General features: G+C 46.0%; 1 protein-coding gene across 4 annotated transcripts; it reads right to left on the bottom strand.

Annotated features, from left to right (window-relative positions):
• Window positions 1-580: 580 nt before the first annotated feature.
• On the bottom strand, window positions 581-26,481 carry ARHGAP1 (Rho GTPase activating protein 1). Of its 4 annotated transcripts, none has more exons than XM_056492629.1 (13): window positions 26,406-26,481; window positions 21,228-21,411; window positions 20,353-20,445; window positions 9,877-9,964; window positions 9,524-9,655; window positions 8,945-9,031; window positions 8,259-8,357; window positions 7,470-7,577; window positions 6,168-6,244; window positions 5,701-5,778; window positions 5,046-5,174; window positions 4,789-4,892; window positions 581-4,370 (listed from the first exon to the last, which is right to left on the bottom strand). In XM_056492629.1, exons 2-13 carry the CDS (start codon window positions 21,364-21,366, stop codon window positions 4,191-4,193), a joined length of 1,314 nt encoding a protein of 437 aa, XP_056348604.1. In that variant the 5' UTR covers window positions 21,367-21,411; window positions 26,406-26,481; the 3' UTR covers window positions 581-4,190. The 4 variants fall into 4 exon arrangements, with proteins under 4 accessions (XP_056348604.1, XP_056348605.1, XP_056348606.1 ...); XM_056492630.1 differs by lacking the exon at window positions 26,406-26,481 and adding an exon at window positions 25,881-26,231; XM_056492631.1 differs by lacking the exon at window positions 26,406-26,481 and adding an exon at window positions 21,640-21,778.

Below are 26,481 nucleotides of genomic sequence, written 5' to 3'. Positions count from 1 at the left end.
CCAGCTCCCTGTCAGGGACAGATGCACCTGCTCTTCAGCTCCTCTGAGCTGATGCTGCTACAGCACTGTGACAAGTACCTCTCCTGTTACTCATGTAACAGGCAAATCGCAGTCCTTAGGAAAAGGCAGTGAACTGAATATGAATCAAGGGGAGCATGGTGGTCCTAACCAGACTACTGTTCATCAAATTAGCAATCAGCATACATTGAAATATCAAGGTTCAGGCTTCTGCTGCACATATCATCTGGCCACAGGATAAATTTACCCAGATAATACTAAGGTAGCTCCCACTCGGCATCCTTGGCAATCCTAGGAAGAGGGCTCACCATGACAGAACGATGGTAATGTGGAAGAACAACCCTCTTCAGGCAACAGCCAAATCTACACTACTTCATTTTTGTTTTAACTGTTTCCAGCCCAAGGCTCTTACAAACTAATATTTCTTCAGAGATACTCACATAGGATGCATGTCATACTTTCTTTCCTCCCTTGCAGCAGGGTTGTGGTTGGCAATATAGACAGCCTTAGGTGTTTCTTGTAGATGTGCCACTGCTGCTGCCACTTGACAGACATAGCTGGATGAGATTACATTTTGATTTTTATTGAAATACAAAATGTGCAAACTGTGAAATACAAGATTGGTGCAGATTAAAAGAAAATAAACAGTGTGAACTGTGAAAACCAAGGCCTGCACCTGATGAACATCAACAAAGAAGGCAGGGAACATCAGAAACAAAAGCAAAGCTGAAATTTTTGCACAGGAGCCCCTGTGCATAAAAGAGGAAACTGGGACCAAACTGGCCCTCAGCTCTCTCACATTAGCACACAAGGCATATGGATGGCCCCAGACCCCCTGCATAACCCAAAAGCTCTGGTGTTCACAGCCTGGGCCACCACGGAGTGATCAGAGGCCATTAAGACAGCACGAGGCTTAGCAGAGGGGAATGTTCTAGGTGCTAAAAGCAGGAGGCTGATGCAGAACAAATACCCCTACAGGAAGAAATGGCTAATAGCTAACCTGAAAGGTAAGCCAGGGAAGAGACCCTTGGGTAGCTCTATAGCAAGGAGAAAATTGACACAGACCAGCGCCTCAATTGTGTACCACCCCTGACCTACACAAGGCAGAGAAACCCAGCCTAGCCAGCACTCTGCCCATATGAGGAGGGAATTTAACCCCCTGGCCTTGGCAGGTGTAGGCTCTGGTGACCACCCACCTGACACAGGCTGCAGGCAGGCCCGAGCCAGCTCCTTGCTCAGATCACAAGAGGAATATTTCAATACAAGGCATTCAGGAAAACAGACTGCAAAAGCAACCCTGGTTACTGTGCCTGCTCCAGGGCTCTCAGCAGCTCCAGCACAAGGAGCAGCAGAGGAAAGGGGATATTTACAGTGGGTCCCTTCCAGGATTTGCAAGCACTTTCCCACCATGACCAGCAGTAGTTCCCTGAACGCTCTCCGAATCTGCTCCCTGCAGGCACTGAACTGGAGCAGGCTTTTATCCCTGCCTGCAGGGGGTGAACCATCCTCTATTTTACTAAAAAAGGAAATGTCATTTCAAGAATTCACTAAAAAAAACCCAAAACCCCACAAAACTAAATCCCAAAAATAACCCCCTAAAATAAACCACCAAACTCCAGTCAGAACTCAGACACTTGCAGTATTCCCCACTTTCCCCTGGACAGGAGCTACTCCAGCACTGCTCCTTGGGCTACTGGGCAGGGAACAGTCTTTGCTGCTCTGCAAGCCCAGAGCATGCCACTTTCCTCAGATAGTGCATAGGGCCAGGCCTCATGCACTCAGGCACTTGGACTCCAGGTTGCCGAGCTTGGGAGTTTGTCCCAGAAGTGAGCTGGGCTTGCCTTTCCTCTAGGGAGATGAAGGTGAAGTCAGTGTCAGCTGCAGATACAATCAGAGTACCAAGTCTCCTTCTCTCCCTACCAAAGCCTCCACAGAGCAGGACGCCTGCAGGGAAAGAGGGCTGCACTGGGCTCCCTCAGCCTCCACAGCCTTGCCCCTTAAACATGGGGCAAATACACCTCTCTCTACACTAGTCCACCCCAATTACTCCTCTACAGCACATCAGTCCTGCTAACTCACTCTAAAAGATATCACAAATTAATTAGGAGCAGATTATTTCTCCCTCCAAAACATTTACTTAGTTCCTGCTGTGAATTGTTCAGGATGAAACAATTTGTATCCTGGCCAAACAGGGAAGGAAAGGATCCTACTCTTGGAAGAGGGAGACTTCAAGTCAGCAGCATGGTAGCCTCCGTAGGGTAAAATCTCCTGGTATTAGAAAATATCAGATCAAGTCCTATCTTAGAACATCTCTTGCTCCAGTCTTAGTAATGCTCACTTTCTTGTTCACTGCTCCCACCCATGTGTGGGTGTGACTCCTCCAAGCCAGCTGGCTGGACCTGTGCTGTCTTGCAGAGCTGCCTACATTTGCACCTATCCTCATTCCAGGGTTTAGGAAAAAGAGCAATCTCCTTAATTCCTGCAGGAGATGCCACTTACTTTGATTACACCAGGGCACTGACCTATGGTCAGTGTTTAAAGGCAGGCTAAAATATTATGAAAAAGCAAATTCTATTTAGCATCCAGTAGATTAAAAAAAAAATCAAAAAAACACAAAACAGTTCTGCTTGGTCCAAAAGATTTGCATCTGAAGCCAGATGCAGCAGGGAGGTCTGGCCCAGGCACACAGGGCACAAGATACAAAGATAAATCACACCAATGAAGTAAGGCTAGAGGCTCCCTCCTAAAACCCTGACAGGCCCAGGCTGAGGAGAAGGCTCTCTAAGGTCAGGTAATGGGAATGAGACAAACCAAAGCCAACAGAGATGCTGTAACAGTATCACAGATGCTCCAGGGAGCTGCCAGGACCACCCCACTCTAAGCCTGCCTTGCAAAGAACATGATCTCTCCAACTGTACCCAGGACATGCAGGATGCATCTGGCCGGATGGCAGGGTGGAAGGTATGAACCCAGGAGGAGACATGGCAAAGGCCCTTGGCATGGAATAGCTGTTCCCTCACAGTTTTGGCACGAATGCTCAGCACCTGGGCAGGAATTTGTAATCCAGGCCTGGTGCATTCCATGGTGAGGGTCAGCCCCAGTCCCCAGACCTTCCCTCAAGGCCATGCTCTCTGTTTCCCTGGGGAAATTGTGCTCAAAGAGACAACTAACTAGTCAAGGCGGTCTGTGCCAGTAAGCACAGATACATATGCCTGAAGAGGAGGCCTTGTGCTGCCGCTATGATAGATGGTGATCCTCATGGTGTTCAGCAGCTCAGTGCCACCAGGGCACTTACTCTTGCCATTCAGACTCACCAGCTGTCAAAGGGTCAGAGCTGGCATGCATGCACAGCCAAGCCTGGCATGAACCTTCCCTGCCAGCCTGGAAGTGCTGCTGGAGGGACAAACACACCTGAGCTGCTTAATTACGGGAGGCCAGTCACCCACTACAGTCCAGCAAACACTGAATAGTACCTGGAGTGGGTGACCCCAGAGGAACTGGGCTTCAGGCCAAATTCATCTTCATTGTTTTGGAGTCTGACAGGTAACACAGTCCATTGCTGTGAGCCTGTCCTTCACCGGCCTGCTAAAAGCAGGGGGTCTAGAGTGGTGTTTGCAAGTGCAGGACATGCTGCTACCTGAAGAACAAAGGCTGCTGCTCCCTTCCCTGCTTTAGCTGCCCCTGGGGAAAGGCAGGATGCATGTTCAGTGCTGAGAAATGGCACTCACAGTAAGAATGTCTCCATCACAAAACCCAGCAAGCCTGCCCTAACCCAGATAGCCCAGCTGAGGCAAGGAGAGGTGAGCTGGGACTGTTGGGAGCTTGAACAAAAAGATCTGTGCTGAGGAAGGAACCAGGAGGGCAGAAAAACTGCACATAAGGGAAGGAGGAAAGGAAGGCAGGTCATCTGATAGGGCAGAAGACTGGTGATGAGCCTTGGAGGAGCTGCGCTGGTAGGTCTCAGCATCTGGGAGACCAGCTCCCCTGCCCATCCAGAGCTGCAGGTCTCCTGCTCACTTATTTGCACACTTTCACCATCATCTCCACAGCCCTCACTCTGCTCATCACTCAGAAGATCAATGGTCCCTTTGTACTGGAGACAGTTTGGTCACAGCTCCAAGACAAAGAAGGGGGAAGGTGGGCACAGTGTGCAGGTGTGCGCTGGCCTGGATTCAGGCCTCTGCAGCCTCAAACAGCTCCTTCTGGTGGTCCAGCAGGAATTTGGTAAAGGTATTGATGGGATTGATGGCTTTCAGAGTGATGGCCACATCTTTGGCCCAGAGAAGATTTGGGCCAAACACAACTGCCAGGTTGGTGTTTGTCATCTTGTTTCTGTCACTGTGAGCAGAGACCTATGTGGGAAGGAAAGAGACCATTGTGAATCCTACAGAACAGCACAACAGCTGCCCTCTACCCTCCCCAAAGCCAGAGCTGACAGACCCAAAGAGAAAATGAGAGGAGAAAAGCTGGCCAGGCCGTATCATAACAACAGGACCAAGAGCACTGTCAGTATCTCTACAAGTCTAGATCACCACTCACAATCATCCCTCCTGCTTGAATGGCCTTGTAGAGGCTTTCCTGGCAGCAGGAAGAACTGTAAAGCACTGAGACCCCTTTTTTACTCAGCTGCTTCGTAGTTCTACCTCCACCCTGGGGAGCTTTCAGCCTCCCTGGTACAGACCACACAGGCTGTATGCCTGCACCTTTTAGGCTGAGGCCTGCCTGCACCTCTCAGCATTATGACAAGCAAATGTTTAGATTAGTGCTCACCTGCACCAGAAAGGCTGTTAGTAAACGGAGCACTTGGTAGTTTTCTTCTGGCAAATCCTGGAGTGTTTTGCGAACAATATCCACACGTTTCACCTCCTCCACACCTAAGAATCAAGAAAGATGGAACAATCCTCAGCACCCATCCTCATGAAGGACCTGTTGGCAGTCTCAAGGTATGCCATGCATGTCCCCACTAGGACATCTTTTTCCGTTAGTCAGTGCAATATTCAGGGAGTAGCACACTTGTTACAACTCACTCTGGAAGCTGACAACATGGCTATAGAGGCCAAAAGTGAGGAGGGGCTCAGGTAGCTCCCTCAAGAAGGTCTTGAGAATCACAGCAGGGAGGTGGACATCTTCATACTCCTGGAAATCTACAGGCACACCTGAGAAAGTAGAGCAGAAACTCAGTGCTCACTGGCCAAAGCAGCACCTCCTCCAGACAAAGGACAGGACATGATGGTCAGAGCCCAAAACTAAGGAAGGGGTATTTTAAATAACACAAAATCCTGAAGTACCACATCTTCTAACAGAGTGGGAAAATATGTCCCAAAATCATACACAAAGCAGTGCTGAATCCAGCACTACCTCTTTAGAAATCATCAAATAAAACATGACTAAGTTTCATCCTGGTCACCTTAAGTCCCTTCAGAGTAAGATGGTATACCCCACCCCAAGGAATGGACACTTTCAGGAAAAAAAGGACAGTAAGGAGAATATGAGTGGGAAGGAATATCCTTTCCACACAGCAGAAGTACCAGATACTTCTCCCTTGCAATACCCCAAGATGAGGGCTCACCTACACACCTATCAGAGAAGGAGAGGATCTATGATGGACTAGTTCCAACACAGTTGCAGTTGGACAGTAGTAATTAGGGAATGAGAGGGGCTCTGATGTGTTTGGGTACTTACCCATATTGTATTTTTGCTGGACTTCTCTGACAACCTGCGTATTTGCTGATCTCCGGAAAATCCCTTCTGTATTAAGAGCTGTGAAGTGACAGCAGATGGAGAAGAAAAAAATCAGCCATGAGAAGAATCTTTAAAAATGCTGGCCTTAACAATTTTAAATCCATGCCGTGGGGCATTCAGACAGATACCAACAAACCCCTTTTTTACAGTACCACAATTCTTTCTGCTTCCACTATTAGACAAAGGATACAAGAAGCATTTGGCTTCTTTTATACAAGTGGAAACATGGACTCCTGAAAGAAGGTTTCCTAAGCCTTCCACAATCTCACTTGAAGGCTAACTCACCTAGTTCAGGATTTACACCCTATTCTAGACTGCTGTTCTTCTTTATCTTACCACAGTCTTGATGGGTGCTTGGACAGAACAGAGGTCACTGATACAAGATTGCAGCTTCCCCAAACACTTACCATGCTCCTGCAAGTGAGCAATGGTATCTCTGACCACCAGAGGAACAGGAGACTGATCAGGGCTCTTCTCCCGGAGACTGCAGCAAGAAACAACAGGTTACACATGACTGCTACACAGGACTGGTCCTGCCCTACATGAAGCCTCCAACTCTTGAATTTGCCCACACAAGCCGTACTACGTATGACCTTGCTATCCCCATCCCTGGTTCAGCCATTATTCCAGCCTTCTATACTCTTCACCCATCATGTTACATTATTCACTGCAGCAACTATGAGCTCATTACTAGACCACTGGGACGTTTTTCCATCTTCTGTAAAAATCTCTGCCTGTATATGCCAGAGCAAAGGGTTTCCCAGAAGGCAAGGATGCTAGTTATGAATCAGGTGAAAAGGGTTAGGCTTTCTTTTTCCTTTCCCACAGGAGCAAGGGGAGAGAGAAGCTGACACGTAAGACAAAAAAAAAAAAAAAATTGGCCTCCACATTCCTGTGACAAAAGATTTGTTAACAAAATGGCTGTCAGGGAAAACCTCGTGACACCAAGGTGCTTGCTGCCATCCCCACATTCAATTGTCCAGACCACTGATAGCTTGGAGCTATCAGTGTTCACCCCTCCCAGGCTGCTAACAAGCTCGGGCACCACGGCACCATGGCAAACACCATCTGGAAATGTTACACTGAAGCTGGGGAATGTGTTCCCAGACTGTCTCAGAGGATGTGTCTAGTTACACAGTACTGGCTCCTCCTCATTCCCTGGAGAGGCAAAACCACACTCAGAGTTAAAAATACCTTAAACACTTACTCAGTATCATCAGCCCTTGCCAGTGTCTGTGCTTGCCTTTGTAACTGTGCAGGAATGGGGAGTGGGATTCACTACAAGGGTGAATAGAGGTGCTTTTGAAATAAAATTTATGATGTGGAAAACAACTAAGAAAGAAATCTGCAGCACTGCTCAAAGTAGTGTAGTCCTAAAGATATGTCTCTCAGCCTCCTACAGACTTCTTCTGCTTAAAAGGAATTTTCTAGTGCCATAATCACTGTTCCCATGGCCCTTACTTTGCTCCTCCCTTAGTGACCCTAAGTAGCAAAAACAATCTGACCTAGGGATCAAGAGGGTGGAACTAAACTGAGTTAGTCAGGATCTGGACATGAGCACAGAGTTCCTCAGGAATATAGTTAAAGTTTCATAGGAAGTCTGAACTGCAAGAAACTTCGCAGCCATTTTCTGCTGTTGTTCAGTAATAAATACAGTGACCTCATTCAAGCAAGTCACGGCAAAAGCAACACAGTCTAGAAATACTCACTGCTGTAGGGAGACTCCAAACTGCTGGTTTGGCAGTGGTGGGCGTGGGGGTGTTGGCTTCTGGGATGCTTGCAAAGGTTTCTGCAGGGATCTCAGGTATTCATCATACCTGCAACAAAACGCAGACCAGTAAAAAGCAATTCCACCTTCCAGAAAGTGCATGAACCCAGCACTGCACACCCACTGGTAACAGCACCAGACTAGTATGGTTGATTACACCTATGCAAAACAGGCAGCTCTGGAGCATGAGAACAAACATCTGGTCACCAGGATGAAAAGGAGTATCTATCTGTAATCAAGAGTTGGAGTAGTTGAGTAACAGCATGGGCAGGAGGCCAAGACAGCACTGCTTGTGATGAGACAGATGCATATGTGGGTGTGGAACAGTGAAGCAATCTGGTAGGACTGAGATTATGGCAACTTTGGGAAGCCCCAAAGACAAGCAGAGGAGTGCAGAATGAGCTAAGCAGGTGCCCAGACAACAGCAGATGCACACCATCAGCTCCAGGTCAGTGATAAGGTCAGTATCTTGCAGAAAGACCCCAGGGGGTGAGCGGGAGATGCAGGATTGGGTGCTCTACTGGGGGAAGATTTTTAACTCAAAGATAGAACAGGGGCCAAGGACATACATAAAGGCCTATAGAGAGAAACCAGTCTTAAAGGCAATTTGTCACCACACCCTGCAAAACCACTGCCGGAGTAGAACAATCTCTTCCTTCTCTTGCCAATCTTTACAAAAAATCCCCTCTCACAGAGCCCTAAGCAAGGGGGAGACAGGCAGTATTCTCACTTCAGCACTTGGCTTGGGATCCCCAACTGTTCCAGCTTCACATACTCCTCCAGCTCACTAAGGTAATTCACATAAAAAATCTTTCGTCCAAATTTAAAGCTGAAAAACAAGAGAAAGGTAGATCCGTGAGTAATTGAGAAAATTACAGTAACAGAACTGACTTCTTATAGAAAAGGAGAGCAGGGGGCTGCAAGAAACATCAGTGGGATAAAAGGTAGGTATGGCTGAGCAGCAGAGATGTCACCCACATCACTCTCCCACTCCATCTATTTTACCAGGAGATGCAAAAACTTTCCAAGATACATTAGAAGCCCCAGCAGCAGCAGGCTCCCTGAAATGCTGGATTTCTTCTTCCTATGTTCAGCAGTAGGCTTGAGAAGATTTTACTCCCAATTATTTCATAGATTTCAGTTTCACAATAAATTAAATATTTGAGCTGCAGATCCTGCAACTTGTACTTGGCTAGAGAGAAAAGGAGTAGCACAGAGCTGCAAACTCTGTAGGTTCCTAAAGACATATTTCTGGTGTGTGAGTATTTCTGAGCTCAGAAGTGGGAAGAGATAGAAAAAAGGTGAAAGACTCCAGGCTTGGCAGCCTAGTCTCAGCTTGTGCCCCTCTGAGAATGCCCCATTGCTTCCCTGCAGCGTGAGTATGTGTAGGTGAGCATCCAATAGCTTCCTTCCTACCTGATCAGAGGTTTGAAAAGTATCAGCAGGGTCTTGATGAACATGGTTGGGTGCACAATATACAAGGCTTTGATGTTCTTCTTGTACCTGTCAAGAGAAGTCCGGTAATGACAAGGTGCACTTTAAGCAGAGGAACCAACCTTTCCACAACATTAAGGCACCCTGGTTGCTTCAACCCTTTTGCACTGAGCCTCACCACACCCCAGCACCCATGGCCTCTGCTCTCCCATGCTCATTAGCTGTGTCAGGCCATTTGGCAGCCTAAGGGCATACCACCCTGTACTCCAAGATTCATCTAAACGCAGTGAGCAGCCTCCCCAGGAACCTACACTTATACCAAGGGGCTGACACACTTGCACCAGGTCCTGTGTTTGCTGCTTGCTTGTTCGCTTAAAGGATGTAACTACAGAAGGAGCTGTTTATCCTGTGATTCAGTCTGCATTAAACAACAATCCATCTCCTTAAGCAGGAGAAGAAGTGACAGCAAATTATGATCACTAAGCTACACAAGGAGCCTGGGGAAGACTCTACGTCAGGCTACAGAACAGCACATAACTTGCTTGCTGCAGCTTTACTCACTTGCGATCAAATTCCCTGTAGGCATCCCTCAACCAGCTCAGGGATGGCTTGTTCTCACTGGTCAGGCCATGGTGCAGGTACACCAGAGTGTAATCACTCTCCACATATTGGTCCAGTGTGAATTTCAGGTACCTGAGAAGAAACAACTGATGAACTCACTTTGTGTTCTGCTACAGAGAGGCTCTTTTTGTGCCGTAACAGAGGATTTGCATCTCCAGCAATGGTGGTAAGCACTTGGGAGGACATGACCAGCCAAAGAAGCTACTGCAGATGGATCTGTCCCCAGGAATCCAGCAGCTGAGAATTCGGTCAGATTTAAGAAATTAACAGCAGCCTACTAAGGCTCTACTTACCCCAGCAGTTTCACATGATCTAGTTGATGACTTGGGGGCATCCGGCAGGCACTGAACAAAATTACTTTTCTTCCATATTTGTCATCACCTGCAGATAAAATGCCAGAGATTACAGGGAGTTAAGGACTTCATTGTGGTCTTGGCAGCAAGGGCTAAAGAAAGAATGAGAAACCACCATAACAAGACACAGCTGCCAGCAAAGCCAAATCTGATTTTCAGCAGTTATCATGGGCCTAGTGTAGAAGCAGAAACCTGAACACCAAGGGCCTGGCAAGTCAACAATGAGAATGAAGAACACATTCCCTGTTCCAGCCCTGGAAGGAGAGGAAGGACTGGAAGCCAGGATACTTTGGGGCACACAGGGATGGAGGCAAGTACAGAGCAGAGTGCTCAGAGCATTAATCCTAAAAAGCTGTCCCTGGCACTGCTCCTGATGCACACGTGTCCAGGGAGGCACAGGGAAAACTGCCCCCCTCACTGGCACAATAACTCCTTCCACCCTGCACACAGTCCCAGACTAACTTCTAATAGTGTGCTGCATCTGTTTCTTGCTTCACCTGAAGCTTAATCCTGCACACGGAACACAGGCCATTTCATACCCTGGAAACCAAGAAATTCCTAGAAAAAGAGCAGTTCCAGTTGCATCCCAAAGATGAGAAAAAAGCATCATCATAAGTCTCTTCTACAGATGGGCCAAGCAGGGATGTTGGATTCTCCAGGGGGATTGTAGAGTAAGCTCTTCACTGCTTCCTAGATTTTCCATCCACAAAGAGAATTTTCCAGCCTGAGACGGAAGGAGCTGCAAAGTGCAGTGCAACAAAGCGTTCTTTGTAAAAGCCATGCAGAAAACAGTCCCCATCACACTGGAGCCAAATAACCCATAAAGCACCGTCATGTCATGGAGGACACTCCCAGCCACCACTTGAGGCTTCAGAGACAACAAGCCAAGTTTTCCCCAGAGCAAGTCTTCAACCGTCAGTGGACTTCTGCCAGCAGAGATCTCAGCCCCATGAACAAAGCCCAAGCAGACAGGCACGGCCAAGCTTAGCAGACATGCTGGGGAATAGAGGTTTGGATAAGTAAGAACCAGGTCACAAATCTTGTGGACATACAGAGTCTGAGGGAAAGTCTGATTCTCTCCCAGACGCAACACCCAATCCATGTTCACAAAGGTGATGTCTTTTTAGCAGTAGTGGAGATGAAATGGTTTCTTTAGTATGAATGTCTTCCCACCTTTTTAGCTACTCATCCTGCTCTGAAATCTGTGTTTTCTTGTCAAGCAATGGCGAATGGACTGTTGAGGTTATACCAAACAACACCTTCCTTACTCCTATATGGTAAACCATTTCACACAGACCACAGCAGAAAAAGCAGCAAGGATGACTACTTACGCAGGACAGACCTGCAAAACATCATTCCTCTTGAAATAAATCCTTTTCCCAGCATGGATTTACAATATTCATGCAGCCATTCTCTTACCATTACACAGGCTCTGGTCCTCAACTATCACTTGGCTACACTTGCCATGCAGCAACTGAGGTCTCAGAGTAGTAAACCTGATATGTCTGGGAACACTGCCTGTTAGTACCAGATGACCACTTGGTGCTGCAAATGGCAGCCAGAGAAGTCATACACACCAGCCATGATATTAACATGCTACCAGCCCTCTTTTGCCCTCATCTAGCCAGAAGAGATTCTCTTGCTACTTGTTCATTTTTATTTTCACCTTCCAAGTCCCATTTTAAGTCAGTCACCAGACAACACAGAATTTACTGATACACACAAGCCAGAAATTCTACCAAAGCTAAGGACACCGTGGCAGCACTAGATAAGGACCAGGAAAGGGGCGGCACAGGCCATCACACTGACATACACATGCGGAGATACGGGGCAGCTGGGGAGGACGCATGACCTGGAACGCAGGACTAGGAGAGAGTGATGCAAGGCTCATCTGGAACAACCGGATACAGTCACAGCCAGGCGACAAGACCAACATCACATTGTATATCCCATGGTAGCCCACTCTCTGCCTAGCCCAGAGTTTCTTGGTAGCTTGCTATGAGCTTTAGGGCCAGGTCTAATGTAACAGAGTTGTCTAAAAGACTAAGTGGAGGTTACAAAGTCCTGGGCAAGGAACACGGCATGTTGTGACCTTTCCCGTTGATCTTGAGTAACTCATATGTCTCTATCTGAAGGAAAAATAGTCCTGCCTGTATAATGAACCAAGAAGATGCAGCATTTGAGAATGTGTTGAGTTTTATAGTCATGAAAGAGAAAAATCAGAAAGACAAATCTTTACAGATCATACATAGCTCTATGCTAAATTTAGGTGATATCTTCAGTTACCTGAGAGGCTGCATTTCGCACCAGAGTGGACGGTCTGAGGGCAGACTGCAAGCTTAATCAAGGCAGGCCTTTGTGGTGTGCAGTACAGCACCACGTTCATGCCATGTTGTGGGTGGCCATACACTCAGCTCAGGCTTCCGGGCATGGATTATCAGACCTGACAAGTCACAATCCAAGAACGACATACCTTAAATAGCTTTCTCTGAAATGACACAAAAGCCTACAGCAAGACCTATGCAAAGTCTACAGTCTTGTTCCTTATATAGCCTCGGTGAAAACGCTGGTAAAGAATAAACAGACAATCCATGATTCTGCCAAAGGCGAGATGGCATGTATCCCCTGGACAATTTCCAGGGCAAGTACATCAAAAGATAATCTACAGCGGCCTGGATGCCTGAAAAAGGAGTGGCCTGTTTTGCCTTCCAAATCAGAATGAATTTATGCATGAGGCCTACAAAGGAACCAGCATTCCCTTTTCTGAGTTCTGTGTTTTGATCCAGTTTCATCACACTGAGCTCAGCCTGTCAATACAGAAACATTCAAAACCATCAACTGCCAATCTTATTTCTACCTGACATATATCTGATCAGTCTCCTTGCTCCAGACATGACAAAATCAAAAATTCAGCATCAAAGCTGAACAGTCAATTGCTCCAATTTGTAAACAAGAACCTAAAGTCCATTCCATGCATTCTTGTTGGAGGAAACTACCTTCAGGTGGCCCCTCTACCTCCTATAGAACAGATTCTTATCAGGTTTGATCTTTCCCAGATGCTCTATCCCTTGTACTTTGCTTTCCTGTTTGCAGCATTAATCTTATGCATCTAGGTTTTCACCCCTTGTTTGCAATTGCAAATAGCTGAAGTTTCCACTGAACACAACTACAGAGCACTTGGCTTCGCAGGCTGCCTCCTACCTCTCCCAGATGAGGAATGCTCAGTAGTTAACAACAAACCAATAACCAATTATATACCATCAGTACTCACACAGTGCCCAACTTTGAAAGTTCATACATTAAAAATATTTTCAATGTACATGAAAATGTACAATGAATATGATTCAGATTATTTTGCTTCTAACAATGAAGAGCAAGACAGTAGCCAATAACTAAAGCCTCTCCAGTCAAGACATCTGTTCATCTAAAGAGATATGAACTTGTAGCACTGACGGACAAAAGCTCCTGAACATTTTTATGGCACGAAGACCCGAACTGCACTTTTCCTCTCGCTTGAAAAGCAGCATTTCCAGGGCATTTCTAAGACAAGGAGCAAGGAAAATCACTGCTGTGTTTCCAAGCCATGAGTGCAAGTCCAAACTTCTAAAAGGGCTGAAATTGAAATACTGAGATTGATGTTTCAGATTGAAACCTGCAGCAATACAAAGGTATCACAGTAGAAATTCACATCAAGATGGCAATAATGTCCCAAGACAGGGCATTAAATGAATCTGCACAGCCAACATGGAAAATACATCCTTGGCATGCAAATCCTGTTATTTACTATTTCTAGGTAAATAGAAATATATCCATTAAATATCCTGAAATATATATATATAGTTTAGCATTTGTCACGATTTGAGGCAGCCCAACTGCAGTCTAGAGACTACTCATTCCTACCTTCATCAGGTCACCTCAGTTAAGGGCCCACCTTGTTTAAAGATTCAAATGAGAATATCCTAGTACTTTGATACTGAGAGAACACAGATGGATAAAACTTGCCACCAAAAGCTAGTGTTACTGCTAAAACAGCAAAGTTAATAGAGTTCAGGGTGAAGGAAAAGGCACCAAAACAGAATATTGGACCATTACTACACAAGTTTCACAAAGCTTAGCATGTTTAATCAGAGACACTGTCAGTAAAAAACATGTAAAATGTAATTTCATTTCAGTTAATCGTGCTAAGCTTACGGCATAGCTGGGAAACATTTAAGTATAGATGATTTTAGCTGCCTATTGAATTCAGACTGTATTTAGCCCTGAAGGAAAAGAAGGTAAGGATCTCAAAGCAGAATTATTTTAATCCATGATTTTGTCCATCTCAATATTCCCAATATCCAAACACTGCCAGAATCAGAAAGCCTTATGAAGTAAATATAGCTTTAACTGATTCAAAAACATACTAGAGGGTCAGATTAAAGAATGCAGAATGGGAGGATGTCTGAGGGCATAGAAAAAGGGCAAGAAGACTCCACATAATGAGGAAATGAGAATAAGCATTTCCATGAATTGTGTGAAGGTCTTAGCAGTAAGAATTTCACACCAGTAGAAGTTTTCATGTACATTGAGAAGCATGAAAGCACCAGCAGCCAAATTATTGAGACGTAGGACTGAAGTCCGGAGAGTATTAACAAATGCTCAGCAAGCCCAGGGCAGTCAAGCACAGCTTCGGGCAAACAAGTTACCAGAACACAACATCTCTGCAGCCAAATGAAGAAGAAACAGATAACAGCTGCTTTCAGATGAAGAATCAGTTTAAGTGCCAGCTGCTTAGCACATGAGTGCAGCAGCAGATCATGTGAAGAATAGGAAGCAATCCTAGAATGAACTTCCAAAGCACATATGATAACAGGATAAACTGGAGTTCAAACTGAACTTGTCCAAGCAGGCCACCACCATGACAGGACAGAGTAAGATTTACACTGAGACCCATGAGCCCCAAAGTGCCCAAAGTAAAGCCCACATGCCAAATTTGGCTCAGATGATTCTGCTGTGCCTGAGGCAGAGGTGCAGCCCTCAGACAACAATTTTGTGCAGCCTTTGGACTCCTGAAAAATTGCCAGTGCAGCCTAAGGCTGAGCAAAGTTTGGGCTCCCCTGAGACAGTCCAGCTACAGGCCATGGTCATGCTAAAGGAATACCATGATCTACAGAACCAAGTGTTAGTGCCACAAAAAGTCTACCTACCTGGTTGGGCCCCATCAAGTGCACCCTGGTCTGGAGGAACAGAAAAAAAGTTATAGCAAGCCAAGCTTTGCATCCTTTCCCAGAAAGTAATCATGAGGGTAAAGTCTGAGAGCCTTGCCAGATTGCCACCAGGATGCATTTAACTGCTGTCTTACAGCATTCAACCTCCTTCCATTTCCCCTGCTCCTCTCCAAAGCAGCCTTATCTAACAATTAGAGGCAATAACAGCAATGCTTGATTCCCAATTCTCTTTTTTACATTTGCAACTAATTCTATATAATCAAATTTCTTGCCATTACTGTTACATTTCCTCTGCCACCAAAATGGCAACTGCTGTACTGCCACTTTTAAAAGGGTCAATTGCAATTAATTATGAAGTCCTCTGAACAACTTCAGAAGTGTACAGAGAATAGTATCATACCATATGAATAACACATCCCACACCTATAATGTTTTTTCATGATTAGTAGATTCTGAATTTAAAAAAATGAACTGCAATTAGAGCAACAAAAAAAAAGGTTCCTCTAGTTTATGAAGGCATTTACTATGACACCCAGCCCCTTTCCATCACTCTCACAGCTATACACTCAACAGACCCACATGAGCCTATCAAGACAGAAACCTTTGCAGAGCAGGGATCTAGGAAGAAATTCTCCATTCTCTTAGCGTCCCTTAGAAACTTAAAATTTCTTAAATACTCTCCCTTCCCTTTACCTTGTATATCAAAATATGGTGCACAGGCTGGGCTTGCTTTGGATGGACTCAATTTTAGAGAGGCAATTCATCATCTTTTATCATACAAAATATTCTTACACAAACGAACAAACAAAAAAGTTAAAAGCCAGAAACCATATCCAAAAGCAGCAGAAATGCAGACAGTCTGTTTTAATGGAGCCAGAAACAATGTACCATGCCTGAAGGGAAATGGGCCTTTGCTGAGTTCATTAGCTACCAAAGACACTCTGCAACACACCTTCAACACAAGTTTTTTCTGCCATTTCTACATTTGCCTGCCTAGAGAAACAATAGCTACTGGTGCTCCAAGATAGATTTTACTTCCCCATGCCAAATCACCAACACTTACAGCAAATCATCAGCTCTAGTCACAGCTGTGGCACCTGCAGCCACATTTGTTGAGGAGGTTTGATACCAGATTCACCAATTAAAACAGGTTTACTGCTGAAATTGCAGCTTCAATCCAGTAACACAAAAGAAGACACACTCATAGCTCTCCACCTTGTTTTCCCACTTGACTTACAGGTCTTACACATATCACCATCACAGCTTTTCTGGGAGGGCAGCCCCACAGACTGACAATTAATGGTGTGAGGTAGCAGATTTCCCACACGAACTAGCAGAAACATGCTCTGAGCTCCAACAGAGTTTTGAAATCACAGGGCAGGGATTGTGTAGCTGGAGTACATAGTGACAGCCACTTTCCTGACCACTGATACATACCTTCAACCCTCCATGGCAGGGAGACATTCACATGCCAATATATGTTAGGCCCCCATTTCCTTATCCCAAAAGAAAGCAAGGCAGTTATTGTGTAAAATGGAAATACTGATGAACCTCATAGCCATAGTTTTGCATATTGACCATAACGAAGAGATCAGTATTTCAGATGGGGCAGCAAAATGAGGAAGTAACACCTTGCCACAGCTGACAAGAACCCTGCTCTTCCCACAGGTCTCCAGTACAAAGTGCCATCTCCAGAGACTTCCTTTAGATTATTATTAACTACCTGCCTTAGTTTTGAAATTCAGCCTGTGCTAAAATTCAAGGCCAAGACTAGGTCACATCTAGTCTGCCTCAACCCCCAAGAGGATGCAAGCAGCACCTTTGCCATGTAAGAACTGGCAGGAGAACACAGAAACTCTCAACATAACAGAAACCTGGGATAGCTCCTTAATAGCCCTCAACCAGGAGCTCGTGTTTCCTCTGAATGCTATGTGACGTGAGCAAGGAAAAAAACATACTTTGCAGAAGTGGATTGTGCAATGACATCAAACCTCCTCTCTTTCATCTTCTGGGCACATGTAAAGAAGAATTTCACTGCTACAGTGCTCACAAAAAGAGGCACTCAGAGTCAAGAAGAATAAAACTACACAGAGACCTCTCCAGAGTCTGCATAAAACACTCCATAAACACATACTTTAAGGCAGGTCTGAAAGAACCAGCAGAGCACCAACATCTTCCTTCAGAAAAGCACCGAGTCCCAGAACCAAAAGAATGTTTCCTCATACAAAAATGCTATGATTCCTAACAATACTCCAGTTCTGAGTACTCCCTCAGGACTGTGGCCCAGATGCCTTTTGCTGTCATCTTTGTGTAACACACCACCACATGGGACAGCAGTGACATGCCTGCTCCTTTCCCGTGGACAGCCTCTTCCTGCAAGCTCCCAGTCCCCAGAAGAGACAGGAGCATAGGGCACAAAGGAGAGCCTCCAGGAAACTTCTGCACTACTTTTAAGTGAAAAACAAACACCAAAAACTTAATTTTCCTAACAAATTCTGCAAAATGTTTTTCAGTACTTTCCCCTCTTATATCAGATAGCCAGGCTTTTCAAATCCAGCATTCCTTGAACTGAATCAGAAATTAAAGTCAGCTAGAAAATGAGTGTGCTAACTTTTTATCATCAAAACTGGGTTTTATTAAGCTATTAACACCACATATTAAGCTATGCACACATCCAGCAAGAAGCAATTACTTTTCTGACCACACAGGATAACACTGGGATCATGGAGTTCAGCCTGAGGATGGGAACCAGCCTTCTTCTTTTGACTCAAAATAGCATCATCACCCCAGAACATATTTCAGGGCAGGCAGGAACAGAATTAGCCACAAGCTTTCTGCTCTGAAGTGCAAAACAGGGAAGGACATGGGAGAGAAAGCTAATTAATCAATAGAATGGATAAAACTATCCTTGATCTGCTGCCGCTTGCTAATATTTACAAGAGAACTAAGGTAATTTTGTTTCAGGCTCAGCATAACCAGTGTTCATTGCACCTGAAGCTGCTGACAAACATTATTTGTCAGCAGAGCCAGATCTGAACAGTTTCATATTAATACTCCAGTGAGATTTTTATTCTCCAGGCTACCTCTAATAGGATTTTTCCAGACTTTCCCAGATAGTTCGTCTCCAACAACAATCCAGAGAACACTACCCAGTCTGATACTCTGAACAGTTAAAATTATCAATTCCTGACCAAAAAAATTTAACAGCTTCACCCTGGAACCAAGACTATCAGTCAGACCACTTTGATCAACTCCATAAATTCTCCTTTCAGGCCATGAGAAACCAGCAAGTCTCAAACCTACATGGCAGCAAATCCTCTATCTGGAGCTGTGCTCTAAGCTCTCCCAATGCCAAGAAAGGTATCACATCGTGTGTGGGACCATCACATGCTTTCAGACACATCAGCTACCAGTGAAAATTGGCCAGCAAGAGCCAAGAACAGAAGCTTCTCTGAGCTGTTTCTGCACTACACAGAGACACTGCAGGGACACACAGCTCACTAGGAATACAAATTTAAACCACAACAGGGAAGAGTTCAGAATGCAGGCATGGCTCCCAGTCAGCCATCATCTCACTCCAGAATCTTTTCAGGAAGCTGACTGATTCTTCATTTGCTACCCTAGACCATGTCAAATGGCTACATTCCAACAGCCACTGACACATACCTCCACTGCAGTGATAGCCCATTCAGAGAGCTTGTCAAAGAAAAAGTCATGTTACCTCAGAACAGAAATCCCACAGAAAGAGCGGTGTTTATGTCAGGAGGCAGCACACGAAGTTTATACTTGGTTTGGACTGACATTCCAGTCTTATCAATGTCTCTGATCTGAACTCTGCTAAGCACTTTGTCTGAAGCTTAGTCTAAAGCAAACAACTGTATCATTTAACTCACCCTTTCCCAGAGTCCTCAAACACCAGTTACCTCTGCCATTCATATACCAAATATTATGGCTATTACCACTGAAATGGCAGAGTCCATACATCTGTCCCTTTCCAGTTTCAGCAGCAGAGACCAGGGTGCAGACTTCTACAAATCTCAGTCCTGAAACTCCAGCACCACGGAAAAGAAGCTTAGTAACACACTCATTAATGAAAACACTGCTGGCAAATCTGTAAGGCATAATGGTCCAAATGTCAACACTTGGCCTGTCAAACTGGGCAGGAGCCAATAAACAACAAGACTGTGAGTCTGCCATCATAATTTTGTTCCACAAAAGATGGAACATGAGAGATCAGGAAAAAGAAAGCTCATTTGAGAAAACTGCCCAGAAAAGAATGATATCAAGACAACTCTTACCAAAGTAAGTGCCTGAGACTCTTTCCATTGTGATCAAACTCTGCTGCAGAACAATCCTGAATCAGGAGGACTCCAGCTTGTGCCTCTGCTTCCTTGAAAATTCACATGTGGGGCAGGAACCAAGGTACAGAGAGATGGCAGTGGGAAGGGTAGGAGGTGGCAGCAGGAGAGGTAAGAGGTGGCTATAGTCAAGCTGGCAGTATGAATCAAGTCACAAGTTGAAGTGCTTCTTTTTTTTTTTTAAACAAGGAACACAAGACAAACTGGCCTTACCTTTCACTCAGGCTCACCATAGCAACCTGAAGAATACACCCAAACCACTTTCTTATGGAGGTCCCAGCAGTATATCACCAAAGGTTAGTGTAAACAAAATAATATGGACAAGAAAATACAAAGAAAATCCAAATGCTTGTAACCCTGAATGAACAGGTCTTTCCTTGCAGGCCTATTCCCTGCATTTCAGATTTCTGTATGTGTTATTTCCGTACAGGATGGCAAACTCTGGACACTCAGATAGGAGTGATGTCACCTACTGTGGATAACTCAGTCAGCTAAGGACCTTACAGCTGCACTGCTTAACTAGGTAATTTCTGAGGCATTATCAAACAAAAACCACTTTCGTGCTCAGGATGTAGTACAGGGCCATATCTAAAACAGTTTAGCAAAAGCAACTGAGTCCTGATAATAATATAATCAAGGCAGCAAGAGCCAAGAAGTAACCCAAGTTTAGCTGAAGTTAATGGAAAAATTACACATATCACAAACATTCAAGAAGTGTGGTGTTCCTTTTGTGCCACCTGTCATTGCCACTTGGGCTTGGCACTCAGCAGATGTCCCCAGAGCCCCATTAGAAAAGCCCTTCCTCAGCCCAGCTGCAAAGACATCAAAGGAGAAAACAGAAAGGTTCCTACCTGCTACCTCCACAATGTGGTGCCTGGCAATATCATAGTAGGGATCATCCCACTGCAGGTGAGTGACAGGCTCAGGGGAGCCTTTGGAGTCATCTGCAATAGAGTACAAAAAACAAACAATCAGAAGTTGGGATCTGAAGTACATTGGCAAGTACAAAGAGATAGACATAGGACAAAAAACGGCACTTCTGCATGGGAGGGAGTAAAGTATGCAACTGTACACCTTGAAAACCCACTTTCGAAATTCTGAGTGGGCAAGAGCAGCAATGACTTCAAGAGAGTCCTGTCAGTCCTACGAGATCCATGTGTCCCTCAGAATGTACACTTTCTCAAACAACTGTTCAGATATGTCACAAATATTCACAAAGACAAAACCCAAGGGCACCATTGTGGCTTTCTAGGAAAGGAGAATCTTAACACAGTGCCTTGACAGATGGTCATCCTGTATACCCTTTAGCTAATTTTCCTGACCTGTTTATTCATAGTTCATAGAACAGGATTTCAGAGCAACAACTCAGATCTCCAGCCCCACCTTCCATATGGAATGGAGACCATTCCAGCCCAGGAGGCCAAACTCTCCTGCAAGAGACCATAATGAAGGACACTCAAGGATTTGCAGCACATCTATACTGTCAGCACCAAAATGCAGCAAGGCACAGGACTGAGAAGAGCATATTTACGACAGCTGGCTCTACACTTTTTAGTGCTGTTCAATACTGAGGATGATTCACTCGGGTGTGGTGCAAGTTTAATGTGTCTATAAAGCTTTTAAATTGAGCTGGGGCTCTCTGCATATGTAGATATGACCACAATGTTGCAGGACAAACAACTGCTTTTTGGCCGAAACCCAGATCCCAAACAAGCAGGATACTTACCTGATTTGGGAAAAGCAGGGTCTTCATCTGATGGCCAGTTCTTATCATCTATGGAGGCCAGTTTGAGCTGGCTAAGGGACTGGTTGGTATCATCCAAGTTCAGGTCATCCTGAAGTTCCGAGAGTGGGTCTGTAGCCATGGTCCCCAAATATCGCCGTTTATTTTGCAGTGTCTAGAACATGGACTGCAGAGATTGTTAGGTGAGACACAGAGATCACAAATCTACCTCCCCACACAGGTGCTTCCTCTTCTCACTGATTTCCCCCCAATACTCCCTTATCTTTACTTATCCAGATACTGTTTCCCCTCCCCCTTAATACAAGCAGAACTCCTCCTCCTCCTTGCCAGAGGCACGACATGTCAGATTCTTTCATGCCAATTGCTATCAAAGGCCATCAAGAGCTGTACCAACCCTCTCAAGGAGTCTCTGCTTGATCACAGCTCTGGACAGAATAGTTTTTCTCTCCTGAAACAGAAGCAGCACCAGGACTCTGAGGAAGGCGACAGGCTGCACCAGCCCCTGCCTGATACACTCCCTGTATGGCTCTGAGCTCCCCCTCCCTCTGAACGGCTGGCACAAAGCCCAGCTGTTTCCACAGTTGGACCAGTGCTGGAAGCTTTCCCAAGAATCAACCCCCCTTCCCTCTCCCCATAATGGAGAACTAGAGCTCTCAACAACACTGAAGTGGGTGCTTCAGTGTGCTGGGATCTGAACAGAGAAGTGAAAAGCTCCTTAAAACAGGAATTTTTTAGGCTGAGCTAGTAAAACAGGGAGAACAATACACATATGATCCTCATCTCCTTTCAGCATCACCCAGTAAATCCTTTCTGCTACATAATAGCTAGAAGCAAGGAATCATCTATTTCATTTGAAGCCATACTGCCTGAATGAGTATTTTTCACCAAGCATGCCATAAGGAGACCAAAGAGTTAAGAGGGTCCAAGAAACAGACAGCTCAGTGCATTTGCTGTTTGTTTGTGCATTTTTGTTGTTTGCAAATATTTCTCACTCTCATTCGAAACAGAAGGTACATTAAAGCTGGGTCTGAGCTAGCACAGCATACAGGACCTCCTATGAGTACTAACTCTTAGGGACAATCCTTGGAAAGCAGCTGTTATCCTCTGAATTCAGTCTCCTGGAAGTAAGCAAAGAAGCATTAAAAAGAATAGCTATGTAGATCTGGACTGCTCACACAGACCACATGGACAGCAATTCAGTGGTCAGCAGGCAGCAAGCCAAGAGGAACTGTGGAAAAACAAAGTGACACCTTGCATCAGCAAGAGTCTCTATAACACTGTTTCACAGAGATGCTTGTGCTTATTTTGCTTTATGAGGAGAGAAAAGGGTTCAAAGATGATCTGAGGAGGCACAACACCTTAGTGTGAAAAGTATATTCACAGTAAGCTATTTCCTTTAGCAGAATGGAGAGGGGGCAATGATGTTTCACATCTTCCACCCTGAGAGCTTGAATGTGTATATTCATCCAGGGCAAACAATGAAACAGTTACTCAGACTGAGCACAGAGGACAAAACCCATGAGAGATTGAGCTCTGGAAGGTGTCACATCCATGCTTAGGTCTATACTTGCCACCAAGCTTGGAGATGCATTTTGAGAGCACAGAAAATTGGATATTCAGTGGTTTTCCTCTCCCTTTGAACCATTCCAAGCTTATTACTTACTTCCTGTCCTCCCTTATCTCCTATTCACCAGTTTATGAACAGTTTTCACCTTTCTGGGCTCCCAAAGGACTGGAAGCTATTGTTAATCAAATGCAATGTTTCCCAAAATGAAAGAGCATGACATATACAGGCCATAGGTCATCAAGACAGCACATCAGTCACACAGGGTCCCACCACTGCAGCCATGCAAAGATCCAAGCAAAATTATTCCCTCACCCTGCAGGTGAGGGCTGCCTGACCTCTGATCTTGACAGGGCAAGGAGCAAGAATTCAGGTTCCCTAGCACCGTGAGCTCATGCTGGAACCACGAAGCAGTGGAGCCAAGGGACAAGGACTCCCCACCCCTAGCAGCTGATCTGATTTCTATGGTAACAGCAGGCACTGACTCCTATGACTCAGCGAGCTTAAAGCATTTCCCACAGGAGCTCAGCAGCCCCAAAAGCCAGTTCTCCGTGCTGAGGAAGTATCCATGGCTCTCCAGAGCAGCCTCTCAGCATTCACAGCTCTCAGGGACTTCCCAGCCCTAGTGGGGACAACGGACCCACACTTGACTGCTGCCATCACTGAGATGCTTCTCATGGGAGATTCTTGGGGATGCCCGGTAGCAACCACTTCCCCAAATCCAGTCCTGAAACACTTGGGGACCAGATCCAAAACCCCCACAGAGCAGTGACGGTACTGCCATAGGGCCAGCAAGTCACCAAGTGTCCTCACTTGACCCTACACAGATCACCACTTGTCTTCACAGCCAACTGCAGCACTTGTGTAGAGACAGAAGAGCAAGTTCTTAGATAGCACCGGGGGATTTCCCCTGAGGCATAAAATTAATCTTAGTGTGGCACCATGTGGAAGAAGGAAGTTGTTAGTAGGATCCACACTGCAAAAAGAGCCCAATGGATAGTGCTCTGGCCTCACCCCTTGGACAGACAAGGCTCTCCAGATACCTTCATGTGCTTTTCACAGCCAGCTCCATTCCTTGGCTATAGGTTACTGCTCCATGGTGTTAATGGAAGCAGGATCCAGAGCAGAAGACCTCTTAGATTTCAGGTCCTTCTTGTGAACTAGACTGTAGTACCCAGAGAGCCCCAGAAGGTTTTGCAGAATTTTCTCCAGCCCTTTCCCAACATGCAAAAGGAAAAGTACAGGGTCTCACATCAGATAACCATACAGCAGTTTAGGACACATAATTCTCTAAATGTTTGGGAACTAGAATGCTCTGAGAAGGAAAGAACTGGAGTTACAATGTAAGACACAAATTAAGGGTTTTTATATAAGGATACACATTTCACTTTCCAATAGTGCAGCTGCATGAGATGCTACCCTGTGTACTCAAAAATGATCCCTAGGAATCTGTCATTAAATGGAAAGTCCATATGTATCATGGTGATATAGTTGTTAAAATGGGTAAAGTGTTTGTTAAAAACATTTCAGGTTTTTTTAACAATAAAAGAGCATTTCAACAGATTTAACTCAATTTAAAAACTGCACCTGTTTCACATAAGTGTCATGACAAGATGCACATGGCACATTCCATATAGCAAATAATAAGAAAAATTGCATACCTAGATTTAAAAACCAAAAATTCTAGCCAAACATTTAATAATTAAAGAATCACACATAGCAGCGGAAGCATTTACTTGCTGCCAGGCTCTAAAGAGCCAACTGTTACCTTTTCTCCAAGTACTTAAGTATGTTTTCTGCAGCTACACTGCACCTGAACATTTGCTGTGCAATAAAAATTAATTTTCCTAGATAAGAGAGATATGATGGAGAACAGCACATTCTGCTAAAGGAGAGAACTCAGACCATTAAAATACAATTTTCACACAAATTCTGATCTGAAGATTCCTTATATAAGATCCAGAATTTACCCAGAGAAGACCATTCACTTATATCCAGGAAATCTTGGTAGCTGCTGTTCATGCAAACTATTTTTTACTGCAATTTTAGTTTCACTACTTCTCTACCATTTATTTCTAAGCTACACCTGCTTGGTAGTTTCCTCTTCCTGTTTTTCTTCCAGATGTGCTATTAGTTCAGAAGTGAATTACACTTCAAAATATGTCCATGCATATATTACCACACCCTGGAGCTGTACAAACAATAAAGAATTACAGAAGCAAAGTGGCCTCTCTTCTGTGCAGGATGAACAAGCAATGGTCAGATGCAACACAGTCCCAGTTCCGGGATTATTTTTCTGACTCTGCTGCCACCCACTCCTCCTCCCAGTTTCAGCTTACTTGCACAAATGTCCCTTTCTCTGTACACATCAGTCAAGACCCTACACTTTGCTATAGTGTTAAAAACAAGCACGTTGCAAAAAAAGGGAGCAATTACTCAGCAGCAGGCCTTCAGAGTACTCAAGTGCATTAATGAGTTCCAGAACCAAGATTCACCCACAAAGCCACTCCAAACCTTCCCTCACATCAAGACTGATACCACCGAGAGCTACCCTGGTACTACCCTGAAAGAACCTAGAGGTCAAGGGCCAGACCTCGCCATAGCTCACCATGACCATTAAACTCAGGACAGACACACTATTGCCCAGGGAAGATCTTTGGTCCTTCATTATTCCAACAGCTTTTTAATTAAGCAGCCTTCATTCCCTAGTCATCTCAATCCGTTTGCTGAAGGCCACCTCCGTGCCCGCTGGAAATCCACCCCAGCAAGCACTCAGCCTCCCCTTATTGGTTCTCTGCAGGGTCTGAGGGCAAAAGTGCTGAACTCTCCCAGTGTCCTCTCCGGAGCTGCTGCACAGAGTACAGAGGTACAGAGGCTGCTCTCCGGGCTGTGCAAGAAGCACCCAGGACTCACACGTGAGGGAGGCAGTGGGGCACACACAGCCCTGCGCGGGCTGCACCCCTCCTCCTCATCATCATCCCCTTCACCACACATCTGTTCTCTCCCGTTCCCTTCGACTCATCTCCTATGAGACCCCCTGAGCGAACATCAAGATTGCTTACGAAACTCACAGATCTGCTGTTTACGCTGCAGAAACAAAGGTGCCCTAGTACGCGCCAACTGCCCGAAGGCAGAACAAGCACCAGCCCCTGCTGCTGGGCACCGGGGTGAATGGCAGCCAGCGCCAGCCCCGCCGCAGCCGCTGAGGCCGGGAGCAACCAGCAGCAGGCCCAGCGGCGCCGCTCCGGCGGTACCTGCACCGCCAGCCCTGACCGGCGGTGACCGGGACACCGCGGGCTGCCGGCCCTGCTCTCCCCGCCCAGGTGCCCGCGGCGCCCCGCCAGCCGCGCTCTTCCCGCGGGCGAACCGAGCCGCTCTCTCACGCAGGGCAAGCCCGGCAACACCCGGACGGAGCGCTCGGGGCTCCGGGCCCAGCCCCGGCCCGCTCAGCCCCAGCCCCAGCCCCAGCCCCAGCCCCGCCGCCGGGCCGCTCCCCCGCCCCAGCAGCGCCCGGACAGGCCGGCGGGCCCCGCTGCTGCAGGCAGGGCCCGGCCGCGCTCCCCGCGCCCCACACGCCGCCCCGCCGGTGCCGGTACCTGCCGCCGCCGCCGCCGCCCGCCCGTCACCGCGGCCCGCCGGAAGCGGGGCCTCGCCGCCGGGGGAACCCGCCCC

This window comes from Oenanthe melanoleuca, chromosome 5 (genome assembly GCF_029582105.1).
Source record: "Oenanthe melanoleuca isolate GR-GAL-2019-014 chromosome 5, OMel1.0, whole genome shotgun sequence".
NCBI classification, from domain to species: Eukaryota; Metazoa; Chordata; class Aves; order Passeriformes; family Muscicapidae; genus Oenanthe; species Oenanthe melanoleuca.
Note: the sequence above shows the minus strand (reverse complement) of the source record. Positions and strands in the feature narration are given on the sequence as shown.

Excerpts from the sequence above, each read along its gene's own strand:
- ARHGAP1 (XM_056492629.1), bottom strand. The coding sequence starts at position 21,366 with ATGGCTACAGACCCACTCTCGGAACTTCAGGATGACCTGAACTTGGAT. Across the intron at positions 9,965-20,352 it reads CCACATTGTGGAGGTAGCAG|GTGATGACAAATATGGAAGA; the intron begins GTAGGAACCTTT and ends TTTTATCTGCAG. Across the intron at positions 9,032-9,523 it reads TACAGGGAATTTGATCGCAA|GTACAAGAAGAACATCAAAG; the intron begins GTGAGTAAAGCT and ends TTCTCTTGACAG.